Genomic DNA, 24,456 nt, shown 5'->3' with positions numbered 1-24,456 from the left:
TAAAGCAAAGGGGAAAAGAAGGAAGAGAGGCCAACTCAGGACCGTCGGGCGCCGCGGGGCGGAGCCGGCTGGGACTTCGCCGTGACCGGCCTCCGGCCACGAGCGGAAACGGGGCAGAAGCAGGGGGTCGCCGAGCGGACCCCAGAACCGGGGTGGGGGTTCTGGCACCTGCTCGCGGCTTCCGGAGCCTCGGCCACGTCCTTGAAACCCTCAGGAGCATCGGCTTCTCATCCGCGAGGCTCGGGGGCACGAGGTGGGAGAAGCCGGGTCACTTCCGAAAAGTGGCCGGCACGGTGCCTGGGGGAGCCCGTGTGACACCTCGGCGGAAGGGGGTGAGCGAACCTTTCAGCCCCCTCGTGATTTTGAGGAGAAAGAAGCTAGAAACACACACACACACACACGCACATACACACGCGCGATGAGTTTATACACGATCACGGCTAAATCACAGAAAAGCGAAACGTTTGTCTGCTCGTTTTGCCGAAGCCTCCGAGTACAAATGAATTATTCAGCGAGGACTCGGGAGCACAGATTACTTCTCCGAGGACGCGGGTCGTGCCCAATAAATGCTCTGATTAAAAGGTCCGGCCACGTCCGATTGTCTCCGGGAGGACAGAGACAACTCGAGGACAGACAGGGGATTAGCACCTTTTCGAAACACAAAACGAAACACAAATCATTAAAAATCCCAGTTAAAAAAAAATTAATCTATCACCCAAGTGTTCTAAGCAGTACTCACGAAAGTAAGAAAGCGCCTTATGGGAACAGGTCTTCCGGACCAAGAGCAAAGCTGTTCTATTGTTATTAAGATGGGGTGATCACCAGTGTGTCTGGCCGTGCTCGGTGCTTTTTGGGGTTGTCTCACTGAATCCTCTCAACTCGGGATGGAAGTGGAAGCTTTAAAGGGTTAATGATTTGTCCAAAATCTCCACAGCTACAAAGAAATAAAGAACCCGGCCCTTACCCCAGGTTTGTCTGACTATAGAGCTGATACCTCTGCCTGGGAGGAGTCTCCGCACTCATGATTGTGAAAGGCTCTAGAGATGAGACCAAGGCAGACAAACAAACAAACAAACAACAAAAAACAACCATTTGAACAGAGTACGTGGCATTTTTTCATGAAAGAGAGGAAAATGTGTGTACAAGCCCACGATTCCGCGTACTGCATTCAGAGATGCATGTTAAATACGCGAAAAATGGAAAAACTAGAAAACGTACGGTCAGGTCCGCGCGTCCGCTGGACATGGACGCCGAGGGGCCACGTCGCTAGGGGCAGCCGGGGGCGGACGCGGCCGACCTGCCCGCGGGACGTCTCGGTCACGGCGCGGCGGCTCGAGCCGCGAGCTCCGCGGACGCCTCAGACGTGGGGCGACGAAGCCCTCGCGCGTGGCGCCGGGAGGCGTGAGACTCCGCGCTCGGCCCCTCCGCAGGAGACAGACGACTACGCGATCACGCAGAGGGACGGGGACGGAAGGCTCGGCTTCGGCCGGAGCCCGAGCAGTCGCCACCGCGCCTCGGCGGCTCCGTATCGGTCACCCGACTCTGGGCGAGACGGCGGCTCAGCGGGCGCGGGCGGCGGCCCGGCCACGAGCCCAGCTCCGCCCGCAGGGGACGCGTCGCTCTGGGCAAGTGACTCGGCCGCGTGCGTCGGTTTCGTAATGCGCGTCACGGAGGAAAGAATAGCGTTAACCTCGTGGGGGTACAGAGGGTCGGAGGCACTGACAACGGTCCGCTGAGGGTGTCCCGCGCCCCCGGCCGGAGCCCCGGCCGCCCCGGGGTCTTCGCCTGGCGGGGTGCCCCACGGGTGTCGTAGGAGGAGGACTCGGCCCCGCCGGGGTCCCCTTTGTCACCTGACAACGAGGCACGTGCCGTGATGAAGCGCCGCGCACAGGTTTTTCTTTTTCCGGTGGAGGAAAAAAAATGAAATAGAGCCGGGGAGAGTCCCTTTGGTCACGGGGCGCTGAGGCCTTGGCGTCGGTGACGTGCCTGGGTCACGGCGGCCTCGCTCCTGAGAGCTTGAACTCCATGAACATCTAAACTGGAAAGAAACGTGTGGGTTTCTTCCCCAGGCTCCCCGCGGGGCCCCCCGCGAGCTGCCTGAGCCATCGAGGCACGGATTTGCACATTCCTTACACCATTTCTCCCAGCAGGTGGCAGTGAAGAGCCTTGTTCTGAACCAATTAGCTCATTCTAACCCTTTCTGACAGGTGAGGAATTCTTTCTTTCCGATCCACGCAGAGGCGCTCCGTGGGCCGGGGGGTTGAGAGCTGCCGCCTAAGACTCGGACGCGGGGTTGACTCTGCGAGCCTGCTGACTTGCGAAGCCGCCCCGGGGCACCGGGAGGTGGAGGAGGGGGCGCATACTGGCAGCCACGAGTCACTTCTTCGAGGACGACCTTCTTACACCCCTGGCGCGGCGGCGTCTTCTGGGATCCAGTTACTACGGCTCTTGGAAAAGGCCGAACGTGTTAAACTCTAAGGGCTGGTAAATCTCAGCCCAGACGAACAGGGAAATTAAATCCTCCCCGGACAGGGTGCCCGGGGGCAGTGGTTCGGACCTGCCGCTGCTCCTGCGTGACGCGCCGGCGCACCCCGAGGGGCGACGCGTCACGGCGTGGGGCCGGGGTCCCCCGAGTGTGTGGCCGGGGTCCCCCGAGCACCCGCCGCGGGAAGGACGTGAACAACGCCAGAGAAACGGACCTTCAGGCGCTCGGAGCCGGGACGGCTTTCCGGACTCGGCAGCTCCTGAGCGGCAAGCGAAGCACGTCGAACGTGGGTCGAGCCGCGTGTCAAAACGCGGGGCTGTCTTCCCGGATCTCCACGTCCGCGGGGCTCGCCGGCTGCTCAGTCGGCACTCGACGTGGTTTCCCGTGTCGGTGAAGTGTTTACTCTCCCATCTAATTTTGCATTTTCATTCTGTTACCTCTTTTTTCTTAAAGGGCTCTCCATCTCGCTTAGCCCGGACCCCCGCGCACCCCGACGGCCGGGCCGCGCAGGGCGGAGGTGGCGATCGGCGGCGGAGGCTGCCCCTCGGCGCCCTCCGTGACCCGCGCTCAGGGCCCCAGAGGCTTAGCGCCCGGGGAGGGAACCGAGCAGGGCTGAGGGAGAGAAGCGGCTTCTAACACGACTGCTGAATTACACATCATCTCTACCCTTCCTGAACCGGAGTAACTTCGGGGTTTATTTCCAACACACAAACACAGGCATTTCGAACGGCGACTTGTGCCGAGTGGTGTTCTAAGAGGAACATGATTAAAGACGCGAGATTCTTTAAACGTGGACTGACGTGTCCTGACAACGAAAAGCACCATCGTATAAAGTTTGGGCCCAGTTCAAGTCTCTGAAGACGGGCAGCCGGCGACCCGCCCGGGGAGCGGAGCCGACCGGGCCCCGCCGCTGACCTGCGCTGAGACAGGCAGGAAGCGGCTCTCTGGCACCGATGCGGCCGCGTGAGAGGGGCGGGCGTGGGGAGCCGGAGGAGAGCTCAGGCCGCGGCGCCCAGGGACAGAGCGAGGACGCTTGTGTCCGGGTGTGCAACCGGCCCTGGCGTCCGAGAGGCAGCCGCCGTCCGCGAGACGTTTGCTGGGAAAAAATAAGCATCCCGGACGGATGACGTAGCAGAGATGCGGGTCCGAAAAACCCTGCTTGACATTTTGCCGCCACACGTGCACACACACACACACGTGTGCACACACACACACGCTCACACATGCGGACACACACGTGCACAGACACGCGCACACACACGCACACGCACACACGCGCGCGCACACACGCGTGCACACACGCACGCACACATGCGCGCGCACACACACACGCACACACACAGGGACGGTTCTCTGCAACGGCGTGGGTCACATCTGAGCTCGCTCGCTTTGCGCTGTGTGGCCCAGACCCCAGGGACCAGCGTTGTGTCCGAAAAGCGCGAACCTGCGCCGCTAGAGTGAACGCTTTTTGAATTCCTCACTTTTAAGTTATCGGGTGAATCCTGTGGCTCGACCCGTGGAAACACTGTGATCCTAGCATGCAATGCGTGTGCATGCACACACACACACACACACGCACACACACACACACGCACACAGAGGCTGCGTTTGCTTTCTGCCCGTAGAAACCGACATTCGATTTCCCGAGCTAGTGGGCAGGCTGCCAATCAAACCCAGAGGGCTCTCTGCTCCTCCAAACGCCAGGCGCTGGGGGCGTTTCTCGTGACTGGTGATCCCGGGGGGGTGGAGAGCAGGGGGAGGGACGCCGGTGGCCGAACGCACCTGAGCTGCCCCCGGATCAATGCTCGGGGCCGGCAGGGCTCCGCTTAACGAAGCGTGCACGCCGTCCCTGGCCGGCAGCCGCGGGTAGGGCTGGTGCCCACGCGGAAGCAGCAGACGCGATTGGAGGGCAAAATAATTGCCTCGTTTCACGGTACAAAGGTGTACGTCTGACTTTTGTGCGCAGAGGAGGCAGCTTTAAACCCTCGCCTGGGAGAGAGCCGCGCACGGAGGAGCCGAGCGTGATGGGGAGGCCGCCGGGCGGCCGGGCCCGCGGAACGCCAGCAAAACCGCTCAGGGGGCGGCCACCACCCAGGCGCGGCCGGCCGGCAGCCAGACGAGATGTTTTCATTTGTGCTCTTCGGTCACAAAGTGTTTTGACAAATCAATAGAAGCAGGAAAAAAAGAAAAAAAAAAAAAACCCCACTGATGCGATGTACACCTAATTTGTCCCATTCTTGCCTCGTGGTCGGGGGGACGCTCAGCGGGCGCCCCCCCAAACGCAGCGTCTGGCGCACGGCGGAGGCGAGGCGGACGGGGCGTGGCAGGCGCAGCTCAGAGCGCCCGCGTCCGCCAAAACTGCCCCGCGTTTCCTTCACGCCGACAGCAGCGTTCTGAGGCGGTCGCGTCCTGTAACGCTGTCTCTGAGCGGCACCCAGATTGCCACCGCGGCATAATTTTTCTGAAACGAACAGGACACGCCCTAAAACTGAGGAATTCATACCACGGCGAGAGCGCTCATGCTTGCTTTTCACATTTCCATTTCATAACCCACCTTTCCTCTGAAATCGAACGCGTCCTGCTTGTGTCCAAGCGGAGGCATAAATCGGTCCTTCGCCAGAGACCCGACGAACCCCTAGAACGGGCCGGCCTGGTTTGGAAACGATGCTGCTGTACCAAGCAGAACAATGGAGAATCTCGCTGGTCTTTCTCTCTTAGCGAGACAGACTGTGAACTCAAACTGACTTCGTCCAAACTGCACGTCGGTGGAGCCTTTATCCTCGTACATGAACCACTTCCACTGAATCTGCCAACACCTCCCTTTCCCCCCCAAGGCCCCCCCTTTTTCCTCGTCTGCCTGACAGTTTTCTTCCCGTCGTCTTCTGCACACGCGCTTTCCTGAGCGCGTAATGGGCAGCCCGGCCTCTGCCACCACTTCGGGGCCGAGCGACCCTGCGCGAGCCGACGGGCTGACCCTCGCTCGCCTGATCCTGCTGGAAATGGGCATGATAAGAACAAAGACGTGAGTGAGTCGCGATGACGATTCACGAAGCGGACGGGGCGGTGTCCGAGCCGCACGGGTGTTCGGGATCGCGAAGACCTGCCTCCCCGGGTTTCCTTCTTAATCCCCTGCAGCGCCCGCCGAGCGGCAAAGCCACCGCTCCCCGCTCCGGTCACGCACCGGGCAAGTTCCTCGCCCCACATACCTGTCGAGCGGGCCGCCCGCAAACCCCTTTGCTCTTGCTGAGGGTCCCCGGCGGCAAACCGCACTGAGTGCAGGATGGCAAGAATGAAACGAATCTCTCTACTTACCTCCCGTTAGCTCTTCAGTGCGATCTTGGATCAGCGCATGCCCGCATGCGGCTCGGACCAGACTGGGACGAGGGCCGACCCTCGGCGACCGTGGGAGAGCCTCCCTCCCGTCTGGGCCTCAGCTCCCCCGACTGCTGCATCGGGCAGTGAGGTCATTCCCAAAGGGGTATCGAGCGAATGTATACAGATGAGCTCATGCGCATAAGGAGCATTTCCTGGGGACTCGGCATGGTCCAGGTAAGCGCGCCACGCCCTGAGGATACGGCAGTAATCACAACGGCCACTGTGCCCAGCATCGGGACCTTGTAGCTGCGCAGACGGCGCACGCTAAATAAGGACGGAATACCTAGTTACGGGAGTGATGCGTGTCGTGAGGCACAGTGCGCTCCGAGGCCATATGCCAATGGTTAGGAGGGTCGGGGAAGCCGGGGGAGACAGGGAGCATCGCGTGAGCCTCGTTCTAAGTGCCCGACCCGTGCGGGGGACACAGAGCTTTATCCTTCTGGACCTAGGACTCCGACGGCCGCTGATTTCACATGATTACTCAGCTCACTCCATTTTCATTTGGAAACGCGTTGTGAAAATACCTCCTAGCTTCAAACGCACACACAGATCTCGGCAATGATAGGTTGCGTATCTTTCTGATGACCGAGTACGCAATCGTACGTTTGAGGATGTAGAAGTAAATGATCGGAAAACATCTAAACGCTATCCGAGGCTGAACACCCTTCTCGGGCACCGTTAACCAGCAGCCCGGACCGTCAGCGGCCTCCGCGTTTAATCCGCCCACCCACCCGTCCCTCTAGCAGGGAAGGGCGCGGCGCCTCGAGCCGGGCATCCTTCCCCCAGCCCCGGGGCAAAGCGCAGAGGTGGATGTTTATCGTTTTATTTATTTATTTATTCTGCGGACCTCCCAGACCCGCCCGCCTGCCCGGTCCCCGGAAGCTCCCCTCGGACAGGTCGCGATGCTTCTGATGCAGCCTTCCGACGAAGTCCAGTCAGCCGAACCCCTTTCCCCATCTCCGGACACTGGGCTACCAGGCGAGGGGCACGGTCGGCCTTCTGCTCTGCGTGCCCTGGTTCCCTCTGCCCCCCAATAGGGGAAAACACGACTTTCTGTGCATTTTAACACTCAGGGTGAAAATACACTGAAAGGCCCCTCGCTGCGAACCCTGACTTCACAGTTCTCTTTTACTTTTATCTCTTAAGGATTTAAATGGCGTGGAGAGCGCAGACGACGTGGGCGCGAAGACGACCGGAAACCCCCCCGGCCGGACCTCTCGGGAAAGACGGACTTGACGAACTTGCCCGTCGTCCTCTGAAAACCCCGCGGGTCTGTCTCCTCCTCGACCACACGGGGGTTCGCGTGCGACCAACGCCAGACGGCCCCGCGGAGCGTCTCCGACCGGGCTCCCTGTGGACGTCTCCGTCCCTGTGACTCTGCAGCCACCGCCCCGTCCGGGGGCCTCCTCGGCCGCCCCAGGCACCGAGGCTGCCCACGAACCGACGTGCTTCTGAGATAAAATGTGGGTGAAGCGCTGCGCCCCGGCCGCTGGCGGGGGGGGGAGGGGGGTCCTCGCCACGCCGCAGGGCCCGCCACGGGCTGAGTGGCACCTCAGTCACCACGGGTAGACGCGCTGGCGGCATGTCACGGTGGCCGCGATGCACCCGGCGCCCGCGGCTTAGACCTTTCATGATGCTGGGAAACTCATTCGGACACATGCCGCGGGCCCGGCCGGGGCCACCGAGCGCCGGGCCGCTCCGTCCTCAGGCTCCTTCGCGGTGGCCGGTGGCAAAGCTGCGGATAACTGTCCTGCAGGTAGAGGGGCACGTGACATGAGAAATGGTAGACTTTGGGGGGAAAAAACCACAGAGACGTAAAAATTTTATTGTACTCATTTTTCAATTTTAGATTTTTATTTATTTATATTAGGATATCATACAATTCTGAAAGCTAGCCACGGAGTATTTCTAGTATGTGTATCTGATGCATAACCAAATAAAAGTATTTCACAAAAGAAGTCCACATTACAGTACTATTGAAATACGAGGCATAGGATAATTATGCATTTGTGGGTTATAAACAAAATACATTCATTTTAAAGAAAAACATTGAATGTGAGTAACATTTTGGTTAAAATAAATATCGCGCAAACGCTGACGGCCGCGCCTGAGGGGTGCTGACGTGGAAAGGCGTCCTGCGACAGGTGACCGCGCCGCTCGGTGCCGATGCACACGGGGCGCCCCGCGCGGAGCGGCCCCCACGCTCCCCGGGAGCCGGCCCCGCATCTGAGCGAGGTCTGGAATCACACGTGCCTTTCGATTACCGTTGCACAAATCAATGCAAATGTTTGACTTAATCGACACAGAATTTACTCGTGATCAGAAATACACAGGGAACAACTTTATGAGTGATTATCAAACTCATCTTCATAATTCTTTGAAATGATCTCATTCAAAATTAAAATTTGGTTTTTACACAGTGGTTTCTTCAAGAGGAATATAAACACTTTGATAAAAAAAAAAAAAAAAAGATACAACAGCCAAAACAAAAAGTTTCCACACGTAGGAAATAATAATGGATTTCCCTGATCACGAGGTTCTTCCCAGCTACCCTCCCCTCGCACACAAGAGTCACCGAAAAGAGAAGCCGACATCTCGGCCTAATAGTCACCGTGAGGGGTCGAGCTCGTGAATTTCAGACCCACGTGTTTTAAAAACTGCAAGGAAGGGGCCCCGTTCCGACGGGAGAACACTCATCTCGGCCAAGTGCATGACAGTGACATGGACGTCACACTCACGAGCAAGAGACGGCTCCCCCGGGGCCCGGGGGTGCTACAGGCCTCTAGGGAGCGGGGCGCGCCCGGCCCTCCCCTACAGGACCGGCCGCTGTCTCTGCCTGTGCCAGGTGCAGACGGCACAGCCCACTGGGACACCATGGCCAGTCGCACCTGGGGGAGAGGGAGAGTCTACACTTTGCCCTTTGTGCATTTTTAACGTTTACAAATGACTTGAACGTATTCAGTGACTGTACGAAAAACACTTACAGGCAAAAGCAGAACCCGGGCCACGTCAGCGACGGGCGGGCGTCCTCTGGGGACGAGGTCTTCGGCTCGGCGGGATGATCGAACCCGAGGTGACCCGAGGTGACCCGGTGGCGCGGCGTCCTTCGCGGCGGCTGCCACGCGGCCTTCCGGGCTGCAGGGGGCGTCCGGGGCCCACGTGGCCCCGCAGCGGCACGCGCGGAGCCCGGCCACCCCCGACGCCATCGCGCACCCACACAGCGCTCTGCTGGGACGCCTCTCAGCGGAAATGTCGGCCTCTCAGGAATTCTGGCTGCGGTGATGGCCGGTTCCCATTTCTTTAAACATATTCTAAAATTACAACCTTGTCCACTGAGCTGAAGTTCTCCGGACATTCTCCAACAAGGCGACACACGGGCACAGGGTGGCCCGGACTTTGCAAAGTTTAAAAACGTGTTTTTGATCCAGGAAGAGTGTCAGCATACCAAATACTTTTTAAGGGTGTTATTTCAGAAGATCTGAAACGTGAACGGATAAAATGCACATAGAATATAAATAAGAAAATAACTTGAAGAATATAAAAAAAAATTCTGAAGGCCACCAATCACAACTTCAATAAAATCTATGAAGAGAAACATATACTTACAGGATAGTGCACAATCATGAGTAGAGCAGTTAAATGGATAGAGAAATTGAAATGTGGTGCTGCGGGATTTGAAGGATATTTTCCAAATGCGCAAACAGTAATGAAAACACGCAAAAGCCGTGGGCAACGTGCGACATCCAAAGTCGCCGCCGTGCGGCCACAGCAACCCCGACCACTTAGAAGTGGACTCGTCTACACCATTCTAACGCAAAGCGAACGTCAAAGGCATGGAAACAAAATAAAGCAAAAAAAACTCTTCAGTGTCTGACTCACATTTTATCCCCAAATCTTTTCACATTTAATAGTTGCATTTTGAATGTATAAGAATTTCAAATGTTTCGCAAATAGTTTATGTCAACATTTATCTTAAGAATTATACTTGAAAGCTACAATGCTAAGAACTAGAACATACTTCAAACTTTGAAAAATAAAATAATCACAGAAGTTCACAATTGTGTTCGTCTCGAATGTCCATGACGCCCGAGCCGCACGCGGCCCAGGTTCCGGCATCGTGCCCAGGCGGCGGGGAGGGCCACGCCCGGCCTTCCGCGTTTGGCACCGAGAGTCCATCCGAACGCACCTCGCCCCCAGGCAACGCTAGATCCTTCCAGAGACCTTCGGCCATCGAACACCACCGTGTCCGTTTACTCCCGTAGCATGCAATTTCATTATTACAAAGTCATCCGGGGTTTTGCAAGAAGGTGACTTAAATTGGTACAAAATGAAGCTTATATGAAAACGGGTTAAGGAGTCGAAGCACACGCGCTCTGAAATAGTAACCCTGACGCCCAGACGGACGCGGAGGCGCGGCCGCGTCCCCCCGCGACGGGGCCGCCCGCCGGCGCTCAGCTGCTCGCGGTGCTGGCGTGCATCCTCTTCGCGACGTCGTACACGTAGGTGACGTCCGGCCGTTTCTCCGGGTCCGGGCTGATGCACATGTTCACCAGCTGCCGCAGCTGCAGGGACAGAAACACGGCCAGCCGGTCAGTCACGCGCGACGGACAAAACCCCAACAGCTGGGGCTTCGCGGGGAAATCATGCTTTCCGACAAGCTTTTATTTGACCAGAAATAAGTGGATATATCTACTTTGCTTGCGACTTTGCATCGTCATAATTTGTTGACGGACCGGTGCCGGGAGCCTCCGGCAGGGGCAGCAGGCGGGGGACACACGGGGGCACCCCACCGCCACGCCCCCTCCCAGAACCTCGCGCGGGGCGCCCTGCGGCTTCCCCGAAAGGCCACGCGGGTCTCCGTCACGTGACTGCTGTGGGAGCCACCCCTGGTGTCCGACTCGCGGGCCCTGACACGAGGCTTTTCCATCAGCGTCTATCTAGCAGGTTGAACTTCCTCTTCCCCAAGGAACGGGGTCACTTCCTCCTTCCGAACAGAAACGACGCGCCCGCCCCTTCCCGTCGCCCCCCAGCCCTGACCGCGGCCGCCCGGCCCCTCTGTCCTTGGTGCTGAACCTGGGCCTGCATTGCCATCTTAATACCCGGTGGAACGTACATTTCTTGTGGAGCATGCTGGGGCTCCACACCTCCGCGACCTGGTGTGAAATACATGTCATTTGCACAAGCCCCATACGGAAAAACGACTCCTGCCCTCTGCACCCGCCTCCCTGCGCCTTCCTGTCAAAGTCGCCAGTGGCCAGAAGGGCCTCGGAGGGGCCGGTGGCGCCTGGCACGTGGGCGGGGGGGGGGGGGGGGGGGAGTGTCGGGGGGGGGCAGGGGCTGCGGCGGGGGGCGGGCAGGGGCTGCGGTGGGGGGGGGGGCAGGGGCTGCGGTGCGGGGTTGGGGGGGTCCAGTGCCGTCCCTCACGCGACCCTCACGCGACCCTCACATGCCAGTGTCTCCAGAGCTTAAATTTCTTTCCCATTCTAAGCATTGTTTACGAATCTTCGATTTAATTTCTCTCTACTGTTTTCTCATCCTAGAGCCCCTGGCCCTCCCTTCTCAACTCTACTTCCTGATTCCGTCTGCAGACCGTTTACTCAACTTTCCAGAACCTCGCCCACGGCTATCTGCTCAAACCTCACAGGGAGAGAGGTCCGGAGAAGCAGCTGCAGAGGCACGATCCTAGTCAGCTCCCCTTCTCTAGTAAACCAGGGGATTTCAACAATAAAGAAGTATCTAACAAGCCAAAATCCGTAACTGCAGGACTTCAATGCTCCGATCTTCAATGAAATACGTTGGTTAAAAAGAACTCAGCACAGAGAGACACCCTACACTTTCTAAACAATTGTCAGTATAACTATCCACTTTTTTTAGCTTGGATTTGCATGAGATAATTTCCTGAATAGTGAAATGTGTGATTCTGATGACCATGGCAGCGAATCACAAAGAAGTTAAAGAATGAAACTGAGGGAGAAAAAAATCCATTTGTCTTATTTCCCAGTAAGGGAAGACTGGATATTCCAGAAACAATGCTGCTTATTTATGAGAATGAAAGAAAATCGCAAAGCAGGCAATATCCACAGAAGAAAGCCACCTTATCTTCCAGCCCACCTTTTGAGTCATTTCCTGCCATAGCAGATGGAAAGTTCTTTGGAGAAGTTTCTGTCACTCACTTGGCTGTCACTGACGGGTCCTGTGTTCTCACCGGCATTTACGCCTTCGGCCTCTCATTCCCTCAACCGACCATCCCGCCAGCCACCACGGAACCTTCTAACGTGCCAGGCCCCAGGGGTGCGGAGCAAAAAGCCGAGGTTCCAGGCCCCAGGGGTGCGGAGCAAAGAGCAAAAAGCCGTGACAGCCTCGGGAGCGGGCACGAGGCAGGGGGAGGAGGGGAGCGGAGCCGGCCTGCAGGGGACAGGCTTTGTTTTACAGAGAATGAGTCGCCTGCCTGGCCAAGGACAGGGGGAGGGGCGGTTTCAGAAAGAGGGAAGTTCAGGGGCCTCCCAGGGGAGGCTGCGCTGGGGGTCAGGGCAGTGAGTCTGTGGCCATTTCAGCCGCAAGAGTGACACTCAGTCACCAGGCCTTTGCCTCAGTTCAGCTTAAAAACTTCATACTTCCCTCTTCGCTGTTCCCTATGTTTTGCCATTCTGAAAACTAAATGGCAATTTGGACTTTTAAAAGACCTAAAAACCTACTGTATAAAGAAATATTTAAGCTACTGTTCAAGTACGACAGCATCAAACCCATTTGGGTTTTTTGCTAACACGGATTCTGAATAATGACTTTACAAACAAATGGCCTTCCGACCTAAGGAGGGAAAATATTCCTTAGCACATCTGCATTTCAAAGCTGTGGTTCTGGACTTTTCTAGGTAACTGCAAGGTTCGAGGCGACGTGAGCAGCCGCATTTCCGCCTCTGGTTTCTTTAGTGAGAATCGTGCCGTGTCCACCTAGACGGCTCGGCGCCCCCACCGCGCATCACAGCGGGTTCACCACGAGGAGGAATCGCGAGGTCTTTCATGGGGCGCAGACCCCGCTTCACGGCTCCTTTCGAAACCGCTACCGCGTGGGTCCGCAGTAGGAAGCGGGATCCGTTTTCCTTCCCCGACTCTCAGACCTTCTATCTGGGCCAGACTTTGATACGCGCCCCTCGGCTCAGAAGCCCAGCTCCGACTTCACGCTCGGCGGCCGCGCGGCGGCCCCGCGGGCAGGCCGGCTCCAACCAGGCACCGGTGGCATCATCATTAAAATCCCGCTGAAGGTCACCATGGCAACCGCCTGCTGAGGCTTCTCCGCAGCTCTCAGAGTCTCCTAATCAGCTACCATGTGAAATGCAAATTCAGACAGTCTGAAAATTAGTCAAGAAGAATAGGGGATGAGGATGCAGAAATGTGAAATATTCATGCGCTTCACGGGGTAAGACGACAGCTCGGATGGCACAACAAAGGGCGGAGCCGCCGCCCGCGGCCGGGGCTGCTGCTCACGCCCCGCGGCGGCTCGGGCGGGGCTCCGAAGCCTGTTTCCTGAAATGCCATATTGACATCCCATACCCACAACAGTAATTAAAAATGGCTAACATAACAGCCTCACCATCAAATAGAGATAATACTTCTAAATGATCGTGGCTGCCTGGGAAGAGTTTATCCTAATTACCTGAATGCAGACGCTATGGAACCCAAAGCCAGATAGATATCACTGATTATCAGTATCAGAACTACTAGGGGAAAAGGCACCTGGAACATTCCAGGACCCTGAACGCTTTGCATGTGGTGAGAATCCTTTAGAGGTATTTATTATGCAAGTCACACTGGCTCAATTTTCCTTATATAAAACCAAAACGAATGCTATTCATTGAGAGACAGAGAGAGAGAGAGAGAGACGCAGAGAGAGAGAGAGAGACGCAGAGAGAGAGAGAGAGAGAGAGAGAGGGAGGGAGAGAGACAGACGGAGAGAGACGAGACTGCCTAGCAAGCGAACACTAATTGCTTTATAGTCGCCCTCCGTCCCTTTCCATCTTCCTTGGGACGAAGGGCGCGTCCGTGGCGGGAGCTGTGCCGGCTCCAGGCGGCGTTTTCTCCAGGCGCCTCCCCAAAGCTTCCCCGTCACCTGAACACACTTGGCCCCCAGAGACCCTGCTGCTCTGCACGTCGCCTTAAACATGGGTGAACTCGTGATGCCCCAGGCTACAGCGGGACTGCTCTGTCCTGTGAAAAGCGGGGTCCCGGGTAAGCCGACGGGGTGGCCAGGCGGGCGAGGATTCAGACTCAGACCGTGACAAGGTAAAGTCTTCGGAAGTTTCGGGGTGACCCCCGAACGCCTGCCCCAGGGGGAGGGGCAGGCACCCCCGAGACCTGCGGCTGAGAGATGCTCGTTCTGACCTTCGGGAAAAGGAGGGGAGTCCTGCCGAAAAGGCTCTCACTTTCTGCTGTCGCGAGCCCTGAGGCCGGCCGGACCGGAGCTCGGCTAGAGGCCTGTGCCGCCAAGCAGCCAGCGCCGTGGTCGCCGCGGGAGTGGCCCGGCCCAGGCCACGTGCCGACGAGGTCCCCTCCCGCCACCTGCCCCCGTCCCCGCGTGTCGGGACAAGGGACATGCGAACGTGAGCAAAGGGGGCGCGGCCGCTGACCTCCTCCGAGTAGTGGTCCGACGGGAGCGGCGGGTAGTCGCACTGCTCGATCTTCTTGCACAGCGAGTACAGGTTCATCTTGTCGCCGTAGAAGGGACTCTGCAGCGCGGCCATCTGCAAAACGCTCCCAATGAAACCGACACAGTTACACGCGACTTAAGGGGGCCTCGTCTCACACAGGGGGGCGTGCTCGCAGACGCTTCAGAGCGCTCTGGCCTTCTGAGGTCACGCGGGTCCCCTTCTGCGAGTTGTTTACTAAGTCCTACAAATCCTACTTCAATTTTTGGTTATGTTTTCACGATTTAGAGTTCCCTGAAAGGGAGGAGGGCTTAGCAAATATTTATTTATATACATGTGCCACATAAAACAATATTAAGAAAAAGAACATAAGGTCACTTAAAACCCTGTTAATATAACGCTACCGTCTCATGATTAAACAGACAACAATGGTATATATCCAGCACGTCATCACCAAAACTCAAGCTAAAACTGACTTGAAACCTAGCAATGCTGTAGGGAACAAATGTACAGTATTTTATCTCACGTAATACTTTCTGTAGGGAAAAAATAAAAAGTCTTCTTAATCTGACAGTTATAACTGATCCTCAAGTAGTTTCTGGCAAATGAGAACTTTTTTCTTTTTCTTTTGATAACATCTCAAAAAATACTAAATATGTTCAAAGGTCTACCAGTCCTGGGCGCATCCAAATGAGATTTTTATGCAGGAAAAAAAAAAAAAATGAGTCACAGAATGAGCAACTCTAAAAAAGACGTTATGGAATTTAAATTTCTTCTCAGACGAGGTTCTAACGTGACATTTAAAGTGCCAGCAAGCACCGCGGTGAGCAGGCTTACAAACTAAAGATTCGATTTCAAATGTTCGAATCCTGTTCAGAACCGTCCAAACCCCTGAACCGCAGCGGCAGGAACACGGCGCGGCCCGCGAGGCCGCCCCGGCCAGTCACCCTTTTCTACATGTGCTAATGAGTTTGATTTTGGAGGGACAATGTGTACATCCTCAGACAGGCGCAGCGTGTGTGAAACACGTCGGCCCGTGCTGCACGACTCGGCGCGCGTCAGTGGGGACAGGACAGGCTGAACGCGGCCCTCGTCCGTCTGCGGCGGCTCGGCGCGGGGCTTAACTCCTTCGCGGCCTTCGCGAGCCGGGGCCCTCGGCGCAGGGAGCCCCGGGCGGCCGGGTATGTGTTCGCCTGCCACGTTCCGTGTTCTTAAAACCATTGTGTGAGCAGTTCGTCCAGATGAAGGGAAAAGAGCAAAAAGCAAAAAAACAAAAAACAAAAAAACCCACAATTTGAACGTCCCTAACCAGAGAAGACATTCATTCCATCTGGGAAGAAATTTCTAAAGAGGCACCACAATTATAATCGCGTTTCTTTTGTGGTTGTTCGAAACGCAAGGGCACGTCCCGATACGACGGGACCTTACGATGCCGCCCTAACGGGCTCGTGTGCACGTGGCCTGGTCTCCGTGTGGCGGGAACCCCGGGCAGGGGGCCGCGTGTGCACGGCCACACGCGAGGAGCGCATTACAGGACTTTTGTCTCAATACTGCAGAGCGTTAAAAAAAAAAACCCGCATGTCCCCTAAGGAGTTAAACAGGAATAGCATATTTTCATGCATCTCCTGCTTTGACAGATGAAAAATGTCAACTGTCCTGTTTTTATTTCCCAGCCTCTGCACTATTCATCTGGTTCATTAGTGCCTCTCGAGGTGCCCCTGACAGCTGCGCGCCCGCTCCTCCCGGCAGCTGAATTTTTCAGGCTAATTTGACCCTGCACACCGAGGCGGGCGCTGGGATGATTGACTTGCTCCCCGACCTCCGGGGTCCGACTCTCCTGATTAGTATTCTGGGGGTGTCGGCGGGACGAGAGCCCACTGTCTGTCTTCGGGGCTGGTGGCAGCGCTCTCTTTTTTTTGAACTGTGAGCCACCAACCTACAACCCTGTAAGGATGCAGTTGCTGAGCCGAACAATAAAGGAGATGTGTAAAACCTACTTTTCCATGTAAAGGTCCGTGTAGCAAACGCACAGCATCTTGATTTTAATTAGTAGAGTCTACTTTGTTGCATATCAATTAAAACTGCTGCCAGTGTGCGTGAGTGTGTGTGTGTGTGTGTGTGTGTGTGTGTGTGTGTGTGAGGTTTTGGGAATATTTGAAAGTCTAATTTTCTGAGTTTCAAATACGTTTTCAAAAAGGCTTCCTACTCTGTCATTATAAATTCTCAATGGGGCACGCTATAAAATATCTGTATAATCTTATGGCCGATTTTTAAAAGATAAATTACTCTGGGTATTTCTGGTAACGGTTATGTCACAACGTAACTGGAAGGAGACACAATGTAAAAGCAAATTAAACCTTTGGAACAATTCTCGTTCTCCCACATGACTTCATGCAGGAATTGCGAAAATGCACCAAAATAAAAACTAACGTCAACATGATAAATACTGGAATTCAGAACCACACGCACACATAAAGAACGCCTGAAAAAGTGATTTTCACTTTGGCGATCATTTTCAGTGCACATAAAACGGGACACTGCCTCTCAAAGGCAAATTCAGAAAGTGAAGAATTGTTTCAGTTTTCACATAAGGACCTGGCCTTAAAAGGATTATGTAAACTTCCTCAAAACGCTGGTTTCAGCGCTAAATTTCACCTCATTAGCCATTAGCGGGAGCCTTACTTCCAGATGTTTAAAAGAAAATATTGCTTCGACAATACTGGAGTACGGCCTGAAGGAATCCAAAGTATCTAAACAGGTATAAAATATTTTAAAATGTGCAAAGTGACTTTTAAACACTACAGTAACTTAATATATTCAAATCGGTTCTTTTTAACATTGCACCAAATTATTAACAAATACAGTGAGCATAAATCTCTCTTTATCTCCTGTGCAACATAAAAAACATTTTGTTATATCACCAGTTCATAATTTTTCATAATAAAAATTATCCTAGGGATGTAATTTAAGAATATTTGATAATCTTTTTTTTTTTAAGTAGTGAGCAGTCACTTTAGTAAGGAGAGCAAAATAAATACTCTCTTAAATTCTGAAAATTTGAATCCGCATTCAGTAAAATTACGACTGAAGATCGTGACACACGCTGAAACAAACTCTTACGCTCCGCTCTCCAGCAGTGTCGGGACAATTAAAACAGATGACCTCGTTACATGTTCTGTCCAAGTCAAGAGGCCGAGAGAAAAAATACAGAGCAAGAAATGCACGGGAGGCTGGCTATCTACCCACTAGAACTCCTTTGTGTGCACTAGAATAGGAAGATGATTCCATGTGTTCTTTTCCTTCATTTTATTTTATTAAAAGAGTTACCCAGATGTGGACTAATTTTAAATGGACAGCTTTGACTCGATGCCCGTATTCCTAGGAAGATTACCATTCAATTAAAAAGCGACAGAAGCCACTGGCTTGGGATACATACACTCTTTGATGCCAGGAGTTTATAGCAGGGGTGGAGATGAGCTGCCGACAGGCTCCCCTCTCCCCATCCGAATGACCGAATGATCGAACGATCGCTCTGAGCATTCGCCAGGGCGTCTACCTGCTGATCCCTCCTCCCTTCGATAAATCAGCAGCAGAACAGGAGAGCGGTTGAGGGAGCTCGGGCAATACGAACTGTTAGTATGGAAATGAAACTAAGTGATAACCTAATGATCTGTCCTTAAAGTTCAATTGCTCTACGTAAAAATGAAAAAAAAAATGGCAATAAAGATACTTACTATGCTTTCATATTTTAAATCTATTACGTTAATCCTCTCCTACACTGCAGAGGTAAGGCAGAGGGGTTCTAATGTATGTTTTTATAAACAAGATATGCTGAGAACCATCATGCGATGTAAAAACATTTAAAAAATAAAACTGTCATCCGGAGGAGACATTTAAGAAATATATGAGAAGTCAGCGTGTAGAATGCATAGGTCCCAGATTCCACTGTGGGAGCAGTTACAAGCCCACGAATTCGTCTTCACCGTTGAAGCGCTAATTCTCACACGTCATCTAGGAAACCGAGCGCATGCTGCAGGGCCGGGGAACCGCACGCCGGTCAAGGAAACCGCAGCAGCTCACGGGCTTACCACCGTCACCCACCTCGTACAGCAGACAGCCGAGGGACCAGATGTCGGACTTGAAGTTGTACCCATTTTCATGTATTCTCTCCGGGGACATGTAATACGGCGTGCCCACTGCAAGAGACACACGCAGGTAAAACCAGGAGCACGCGAATGCAGGCGCGGCAGTGCGGAGGAACGACGCGCAAAGCTCTGGGTGAAAAGCGTCACCGAAGTGACTCGCTGTGACCAGGGACCTGTTTCTGAGGACGCTCAGAACGTCTGCGCCCCCTCTTCCTCCCTGACCCTCCACGGCACAGCGACATCGCCCTAGACTCCACGGGTGGGGGGCTAAGCTTCGATGTATCGCCTGTGGTCAATCCAGGGAGGACCCAGGGAAGGTGACGAAAGGGACAGAAGGGGACCTCCAACAAGGAGATCTAGTTACGTGAGTCCCCGTGACTCCATTCCTTCATGTACAAAAAAAATTTGACTGCGTACCCCAAACGAGGAAGCACAATAATGGGATAATGTATTTAAATATGAATAGCGATATATAAGGACTTAGCAGAATATGTATAAATAAGTCATAATCATTAGCTCTTAGGAGACCATCCCTTAGAACACAGTGGTGCCTCTTAAAACTACGGGTTATAGAATCGCCAACCTTTACTACCTCACTCCTATTTTAGGAAGAATGTAACAGACTTTTGTATAAAATAACACTGGTTAAAGGTCGCCAACATCTCTGAAAAAATGTCTGAGTTACTACTACCACTGAGATCTTTTCAGAGACAGGATACTCTGGATCATCTTTGGCTTTGTTTGTCTGATGTGCTAATATCCGTCTCTTTCTTATGACTATTTTAGAAAATGCTAACATAATAAATGCCAATAGATATTTGTTAAACATTTAAAAATAAACAAAGGTACATCTATACATTCTATTTTGAACAGTAAAAAACATTTGTGACTTTCAAAGTGAATATATTAAATTTCAAACGTTGAGGGCTATTTCACCATCTGAGGCTTTTTTTGCCAAATAGAAAATCAAAGTTCGTGAACGATATTTAGGAATTTCAGTTACTTGAAGCAAAGGCTACGAAAAATGCACTGCTGCTCACGGAGAAAAGAACGTGCTCCTTTTTCTATTAATTTTCAAGAACGGCCTGGGCATTTACTGTAAATTTTAATGAGGCATAACTCACGATAGCAAATGGGGGTGGGGGGTGCTCAGGGAGAGTCGCAGCGACCGCAGCATCGTTTTCAAAGGCAGGAGTCAGTTTACCAAAAAACAGCTGTGACCTAACAGTCGCGTGCAGAAAACCTTTGTGCTGAAGGTGAAAGCATCCTGGACCGCGGGGCCGCGAGCATCCCGCGTGCTGGGAACCCACGGCCCCGGTGCCCGGCCGCCCCGGGCCGAAGGGAGGGAAGGAACGTGCTTAGAGAGGGGAAAAGAAAAGCGGGGAGCGTGAGAGCGGGGGGCCAAAGAAATTCTACAACAATGTAAGCTCTTCGGATATGCAATAAGCGAGACAAACTTTAAGAAGGGAATGACCGACTGGGAATGACCGACTGGCCGCTTTTACTTTGGAGAGGAACGAGCAGCCCTGCCGGTTTCTGCCGGGGCCGCGGGGGGCCAGAGGACGGTGCACACGGCAGGGCCGAGCGCGGTCACCTGCGTCCGCGGGAGCGAGGCGGGCCGCGGGACACGTGCGTGGCTGTGCCCGCTGGAAGCGGACGGCGTCAGGACGACCGTCCCCCCAAAGCCAGCCACGGCCGCAGGGCGACCCCTACCGGGACGCCGCCGCGCGCCCCGGGGCCCGGCGGGCACAGGTGAGCAGCGCCCTCCGCCCCCCACACCCCCCCCCCCCGGTCATCGTGCCCCCTCCGCTGCTGGGGACCCAGCACAGGGACACCCAGCTGGCGCGCCGGGGCGCGGGCACGTGGCGGCAGGGACATGCGCGGACCCGGACCCCCGAGGACCTGGCCGCCACGCCAGACTCCGCGCGACCTTCCAGCCCAAGGGGGCCGCGACGGCGCCGGGCCAGTGACTTTCAGGAAGGACGCGCGGAGCTGGTTTGAAAGGGCGCGGGACACGGGCAGGCTGGTTTCCCGACCCAAGCGCGAGGCGCCCGTGGGCTACGGAGGAGGAAACGGCGGGAGACGGAGGAGACACGGGACCCTCCGTGCGCGCCGGGGCAGGGGGCGTCGGAGGGGGAGCCACGGCCCTGAGACCCCTCTCGGTTCGGGGGATCCGAATGCGGCCTGCACATCCAGGGGCGGCAGATTCGGCATTTGTGACCTTCGCCCCCGTGTTCAGGGCTTAGTCTATTCTATGCCGACACACGTTTGATTCTACGAAAACTGGAAACGTGGCCACTTACACGGCTGTTTGCCACAGAAACGTGAGCCGACAGTTGACTGCATGCTCGCCCGTTCTCACGAGATCGAGAGAGATAAATAAGATGCAAAATGAAGAGATGTTTGAACAGTTTAAAGACTCGCTCTCTTCAGAACTGATAAATATATAAAATGTGAAAACCAGAATAAAACACAAATGAACGTAAAGATAAGGTATCACTATTTTGTCTAAGCCTCACGTTGACAAGGAGAAAATATGATGTGAGAAGTTTTAAGAGAAGCTCTATCGTTCCCTTTAAATTGCTCGATTCCAAAATTATTTCTTCCTAGTAATTTCTCTTATTTCCAAACCAGAAAACTTTCCGTCACTATAAGGCTGTAATAGCCACCTGCAGATCTACTCCGGGTATACACGATATGGAGAGCTAGCTCTAGAATGAGTAGACCACAGAGGGCTCCGCTTTGTAATTTAGGGAAATATCACTGGCCATGGATCACCCTCGAGATGGCCCCTCGGCGGTGATCAAAACCACGTTAGTTCAGTAAACATTTCTAAACTACTACAGTTTTTTAAATGGTCAGGCAAAGTCCTCTTCCAAGACGTGGTCTATTTGTCATTTATCTTAATATTAATAAGTGCAAATAAAAGGGCGATTCCATGGCAACGGTTAAAACTACGTTTGTTCATTCGCATTTTCTTTTACCAAGTGCCTGCCCGAGGTCAAGTTAACGGCAGCCCCAACTGTCACATGAGTGGACACGTGACATCTGACAGAGGACTGTGGGTCTCTGCTCGAGACCGTGACTCTCAAGAGTTCTCCTTAGGACGTAAGAGCTGGTCTGTAATTGGAACAGGCCTCGCGTTCTACCCGGCGGCAGGACGGGGGGGGAGGGGCAGCCGAATGGATTCGCCCAGGGCCTCTTACCTAAGGAATGCGCCGCCGTGGTTTTGGAGCTGAAAAACCGGCCAAGTCCAAGGTCGCCGAGCTTGACCACCCCGGTGGCCGTGATGAACACGTTCGCTGGTTTTATGTCTGTGGATAAACGAAGGCATCGGGAGAAAGGTGACGTCAGTTTAGGCATTTTCAAGAGTTTAAAAACTACTTTGCGTGGCAGAACTTAAAACGTATCTTAAAAATAAAAGCCAGTTTGAATTTCGTACCAATGACTAAGGAATTCTTATATATCCTAACATTTCCACGTTCTCAGTCCTCTGATGATCAGCAACGCAGCATATAGATCACTGTAAATTTTCACTTAAAACATTGTTTTCCGTTTTCAAATGAACTCTTGTGAAATTTGTGCCCTTTTGATGTCAATTTTAAATATCTTACCAAGTATTACTTTATTGATATATTTACATTAAACATAAACCCGTAACTCCATATGTGTATATATATGTATAATTATTTACTTAGATGGCCTTAGAAATCTTGGTAGCTTAAATAAATACTCCTGGAATTTTTCGCACCCCAACATGGACAGGTCAGTGGCTCGGTGCTGTGACCTCACATCTGACTGAGAATCAAGAGCACCCTAAGAGCGAATGCTGAAATTAAAAACCTAAGGAGCCACGATACACACTGCCGATTCGGAAAAAACAAGCGACCTCTTCCTCCCGCCCAGGCGAGTGGGCAGGGTGCCTGCGGGGGGAGTTGCGCAGAGCGAGAGCCGCTCCGCGCCCTCACTCGGCACCCGGCCGGGCCCGCGGCGGCCGCCCACCTCTGTGCATGACCCGGCGCGAGTGCATGTGCTCCAGGGCGCTGCACAGCTGTGCGAAGTACTTCCACACGGTCCTCTCGGGGATCAGCCGCTTCTGCTTCTTGAAGTGCTTCGGGAAAGAGCGAAAGAAACGATGATGAGACTTAGATGCCCGCAGACCGGGTTCGGACGTGCGAAACGGCGTAGGACAGGGAAGCACCCACCCTTAGCTCCCGGTGCCCAGAGCCTGGGCCTTTCCGGTGACATCGTTCCGAGCATCCGCCCCGACACGAGAGCGGAATGCTGCTCGCCGTGTCTGAGGGCGGGCAGGTCGCGTCGCCGCGCCTGCGACGGCCATCGACTTCAACGAATGAACATTTAGACGGAGTAAGTCCTCGGCCTGAGAGGAGGATGTCGGATTTCATTTTAGGAGCAGCCAGAATAACACGGTCTAGCGGCCTGAAGGTAATTATGTTCCTTAAAAGACAATTCTTCTCCTGACAGAGGGTCGCTACAGAACTCCTTTTAAATAAATATTGAACCACCCCGGCGATTTGAAATATCACTTAATTTATTAAAAATTAAACCAAAGGGATTTAAGTAAAAAGTTTTCATAAATATTTCTGTTGCACATGACAAGTCAAACTCGCTCTTCGCTTTGGATGAACGAAACGAAGCTTCAGGGAGAAGCCGAGGGCCAGGGCCGCGCGGGGAAGGGTGGGGCCTCGCACGCAGCGACAGCCAGGACACCGGCGGGCGGGGTGCAGGCTGCGCCCCCAGAGGAACAGCCAGCGACACGCGCGTCCAGGACACAGTCTCCAGTTCCTGAGAGTCACGAAGATGCAGCGTATAAAAGCCAAAAATACGACTGGTTTCTTACTTAACAGCATTTATGGCCGACGTCAAGTATTGTATATAAGCAAGTTTTGAGAAAATTTTCCGATAAATTTTCTAAAATAGAAAGTTAGTGATAGACAGCAACATTGACCATATATGTACTTTGATGCATTTCATCTAGAAACGACCATTTTGTAAGTTCCACTGATGTCGATGTTTTGTTATTGAATACGGAGAAACTGCACTTTGGCTAATTCTCAAACAAGCGTCCGTCACCCGTTACCCTGTGACCAGTTGCGGGCAGGCTGAGACGACGAAGAATTCAGGGGAACGCGCTGGCGTCCCCACTCCGCGGTTAGCGAAAGGTTACGCCCGCTGTCGCATAGGGCCCCAGCAGAGCACGGGCTGAATCCTTAAGAAAAAGCTAATAACTTCAGGTTAGTCTTTATTCTAACAGATACCGTGGAAATGAACTTACTCGCCATTTCGATGGCTGTTACATCAGTAGCCAAAAACAACAATTAGATGAGCAGGTCATTAAAAAGCAAATCGTGGTGTTATTGAAATGCTAGAAACCTCCCGCCACGGCTCGACATTAAGCAGTTTTAACATCCCTTTCCATTCTAAGGCGGCAGAGCTGCACAGTCGGCTCTGTGCGCATAATTTTCTTGCAGACTTGGAACGAGTCCAGATAAAGGCCGTCTGTGCTCGGCCTGGATTAGCATATCAGAGGCCTGTCTGATGTCAATGGGAAGATGGATGGGACCAGGTTTCTTTTCATTCAAAAATAAATATACCGTATCATGTAAGCAAGTATCAGACCATGGAAGAAAAAGTTGATGCTCTAATATAGATTCTAAAATCATCATAATTATAAGTAATTTGGCAGCTTACTCCTGAAGTCCCGTTATTTAAGAAATAAATCATATACCCGGGAAAAGGCAGAATGAAAAAACTGCCCTCGAAATGCACATCAGGGAAGCCGTCACCGG

The 24,456-nt window shown here is 53.6% G+C and overlaps 1 protein-coding gene across 2 annotated transcripts in view; it reads right to left on the bottom strand.

Annotated features, from left to right (window-relative positions):
• Positions 1–7,681: 7,681 nt before the first annotated feature.
• The window catches only part of NEK7 (NIMA related kinase 7), a 59,206-nt gene continuing 42,431 nt past the window's right edge, over positions 7,682–24,456 (bottom strand). Inside the window, exons 6-10 of one of the 2 annotated variants that reach the window (XM_036235485.1) lie at positions 22,649–22,757; positions 21,853–21,960; positions 18,603–18,697; positions 14,484–14,607; positions 7,682–10,422 (exon numbers count right to left, since the gene is read on the bottom strand). In XM_036235485.1, the coding sequence (XP_036091378.1) occupies positions 10,064–10,422; positions 14,484–14,607; positions 18,603–18,697; positions 21,853–21,960; positions 22,649–22,757 (795 nt within the window). In that variant the 3' untranslated portion in view covers positions 7,682–10,063. The remainder of the gene's footprint in view (positions 10,423–14,483; positions 14,608–18,602; positions 18,698–21,852; positions 21,961–22,648; positions 22,758–24,456) is intronic. The other variant, XM_016150553.2, reaches the window with a different exon arrangement.

Source organism: Rousettus aegyptiacus, unplaced genomic scaffold (genome assembly GCF_014176215.1).
Source record: "Rousettus aegyptiacus isolate mRouAeg1 unplaced genomic scaffold, mRouAeg1.p scaffold_m13_p_18, whole genome shotgun sequence".
In the NCBI taxonomy this organism is placed as follows: Eukaryota; Metazoa; Chordata; class Mammalia; order Chiroptera; family Pteropodidae; genus Rousettus; species Rousettus aegyptiacus.
Note: the sequence above shows the minus strand (reverse complement) of the source record. Positions and strands in the feature narration are given on the sequence as shown.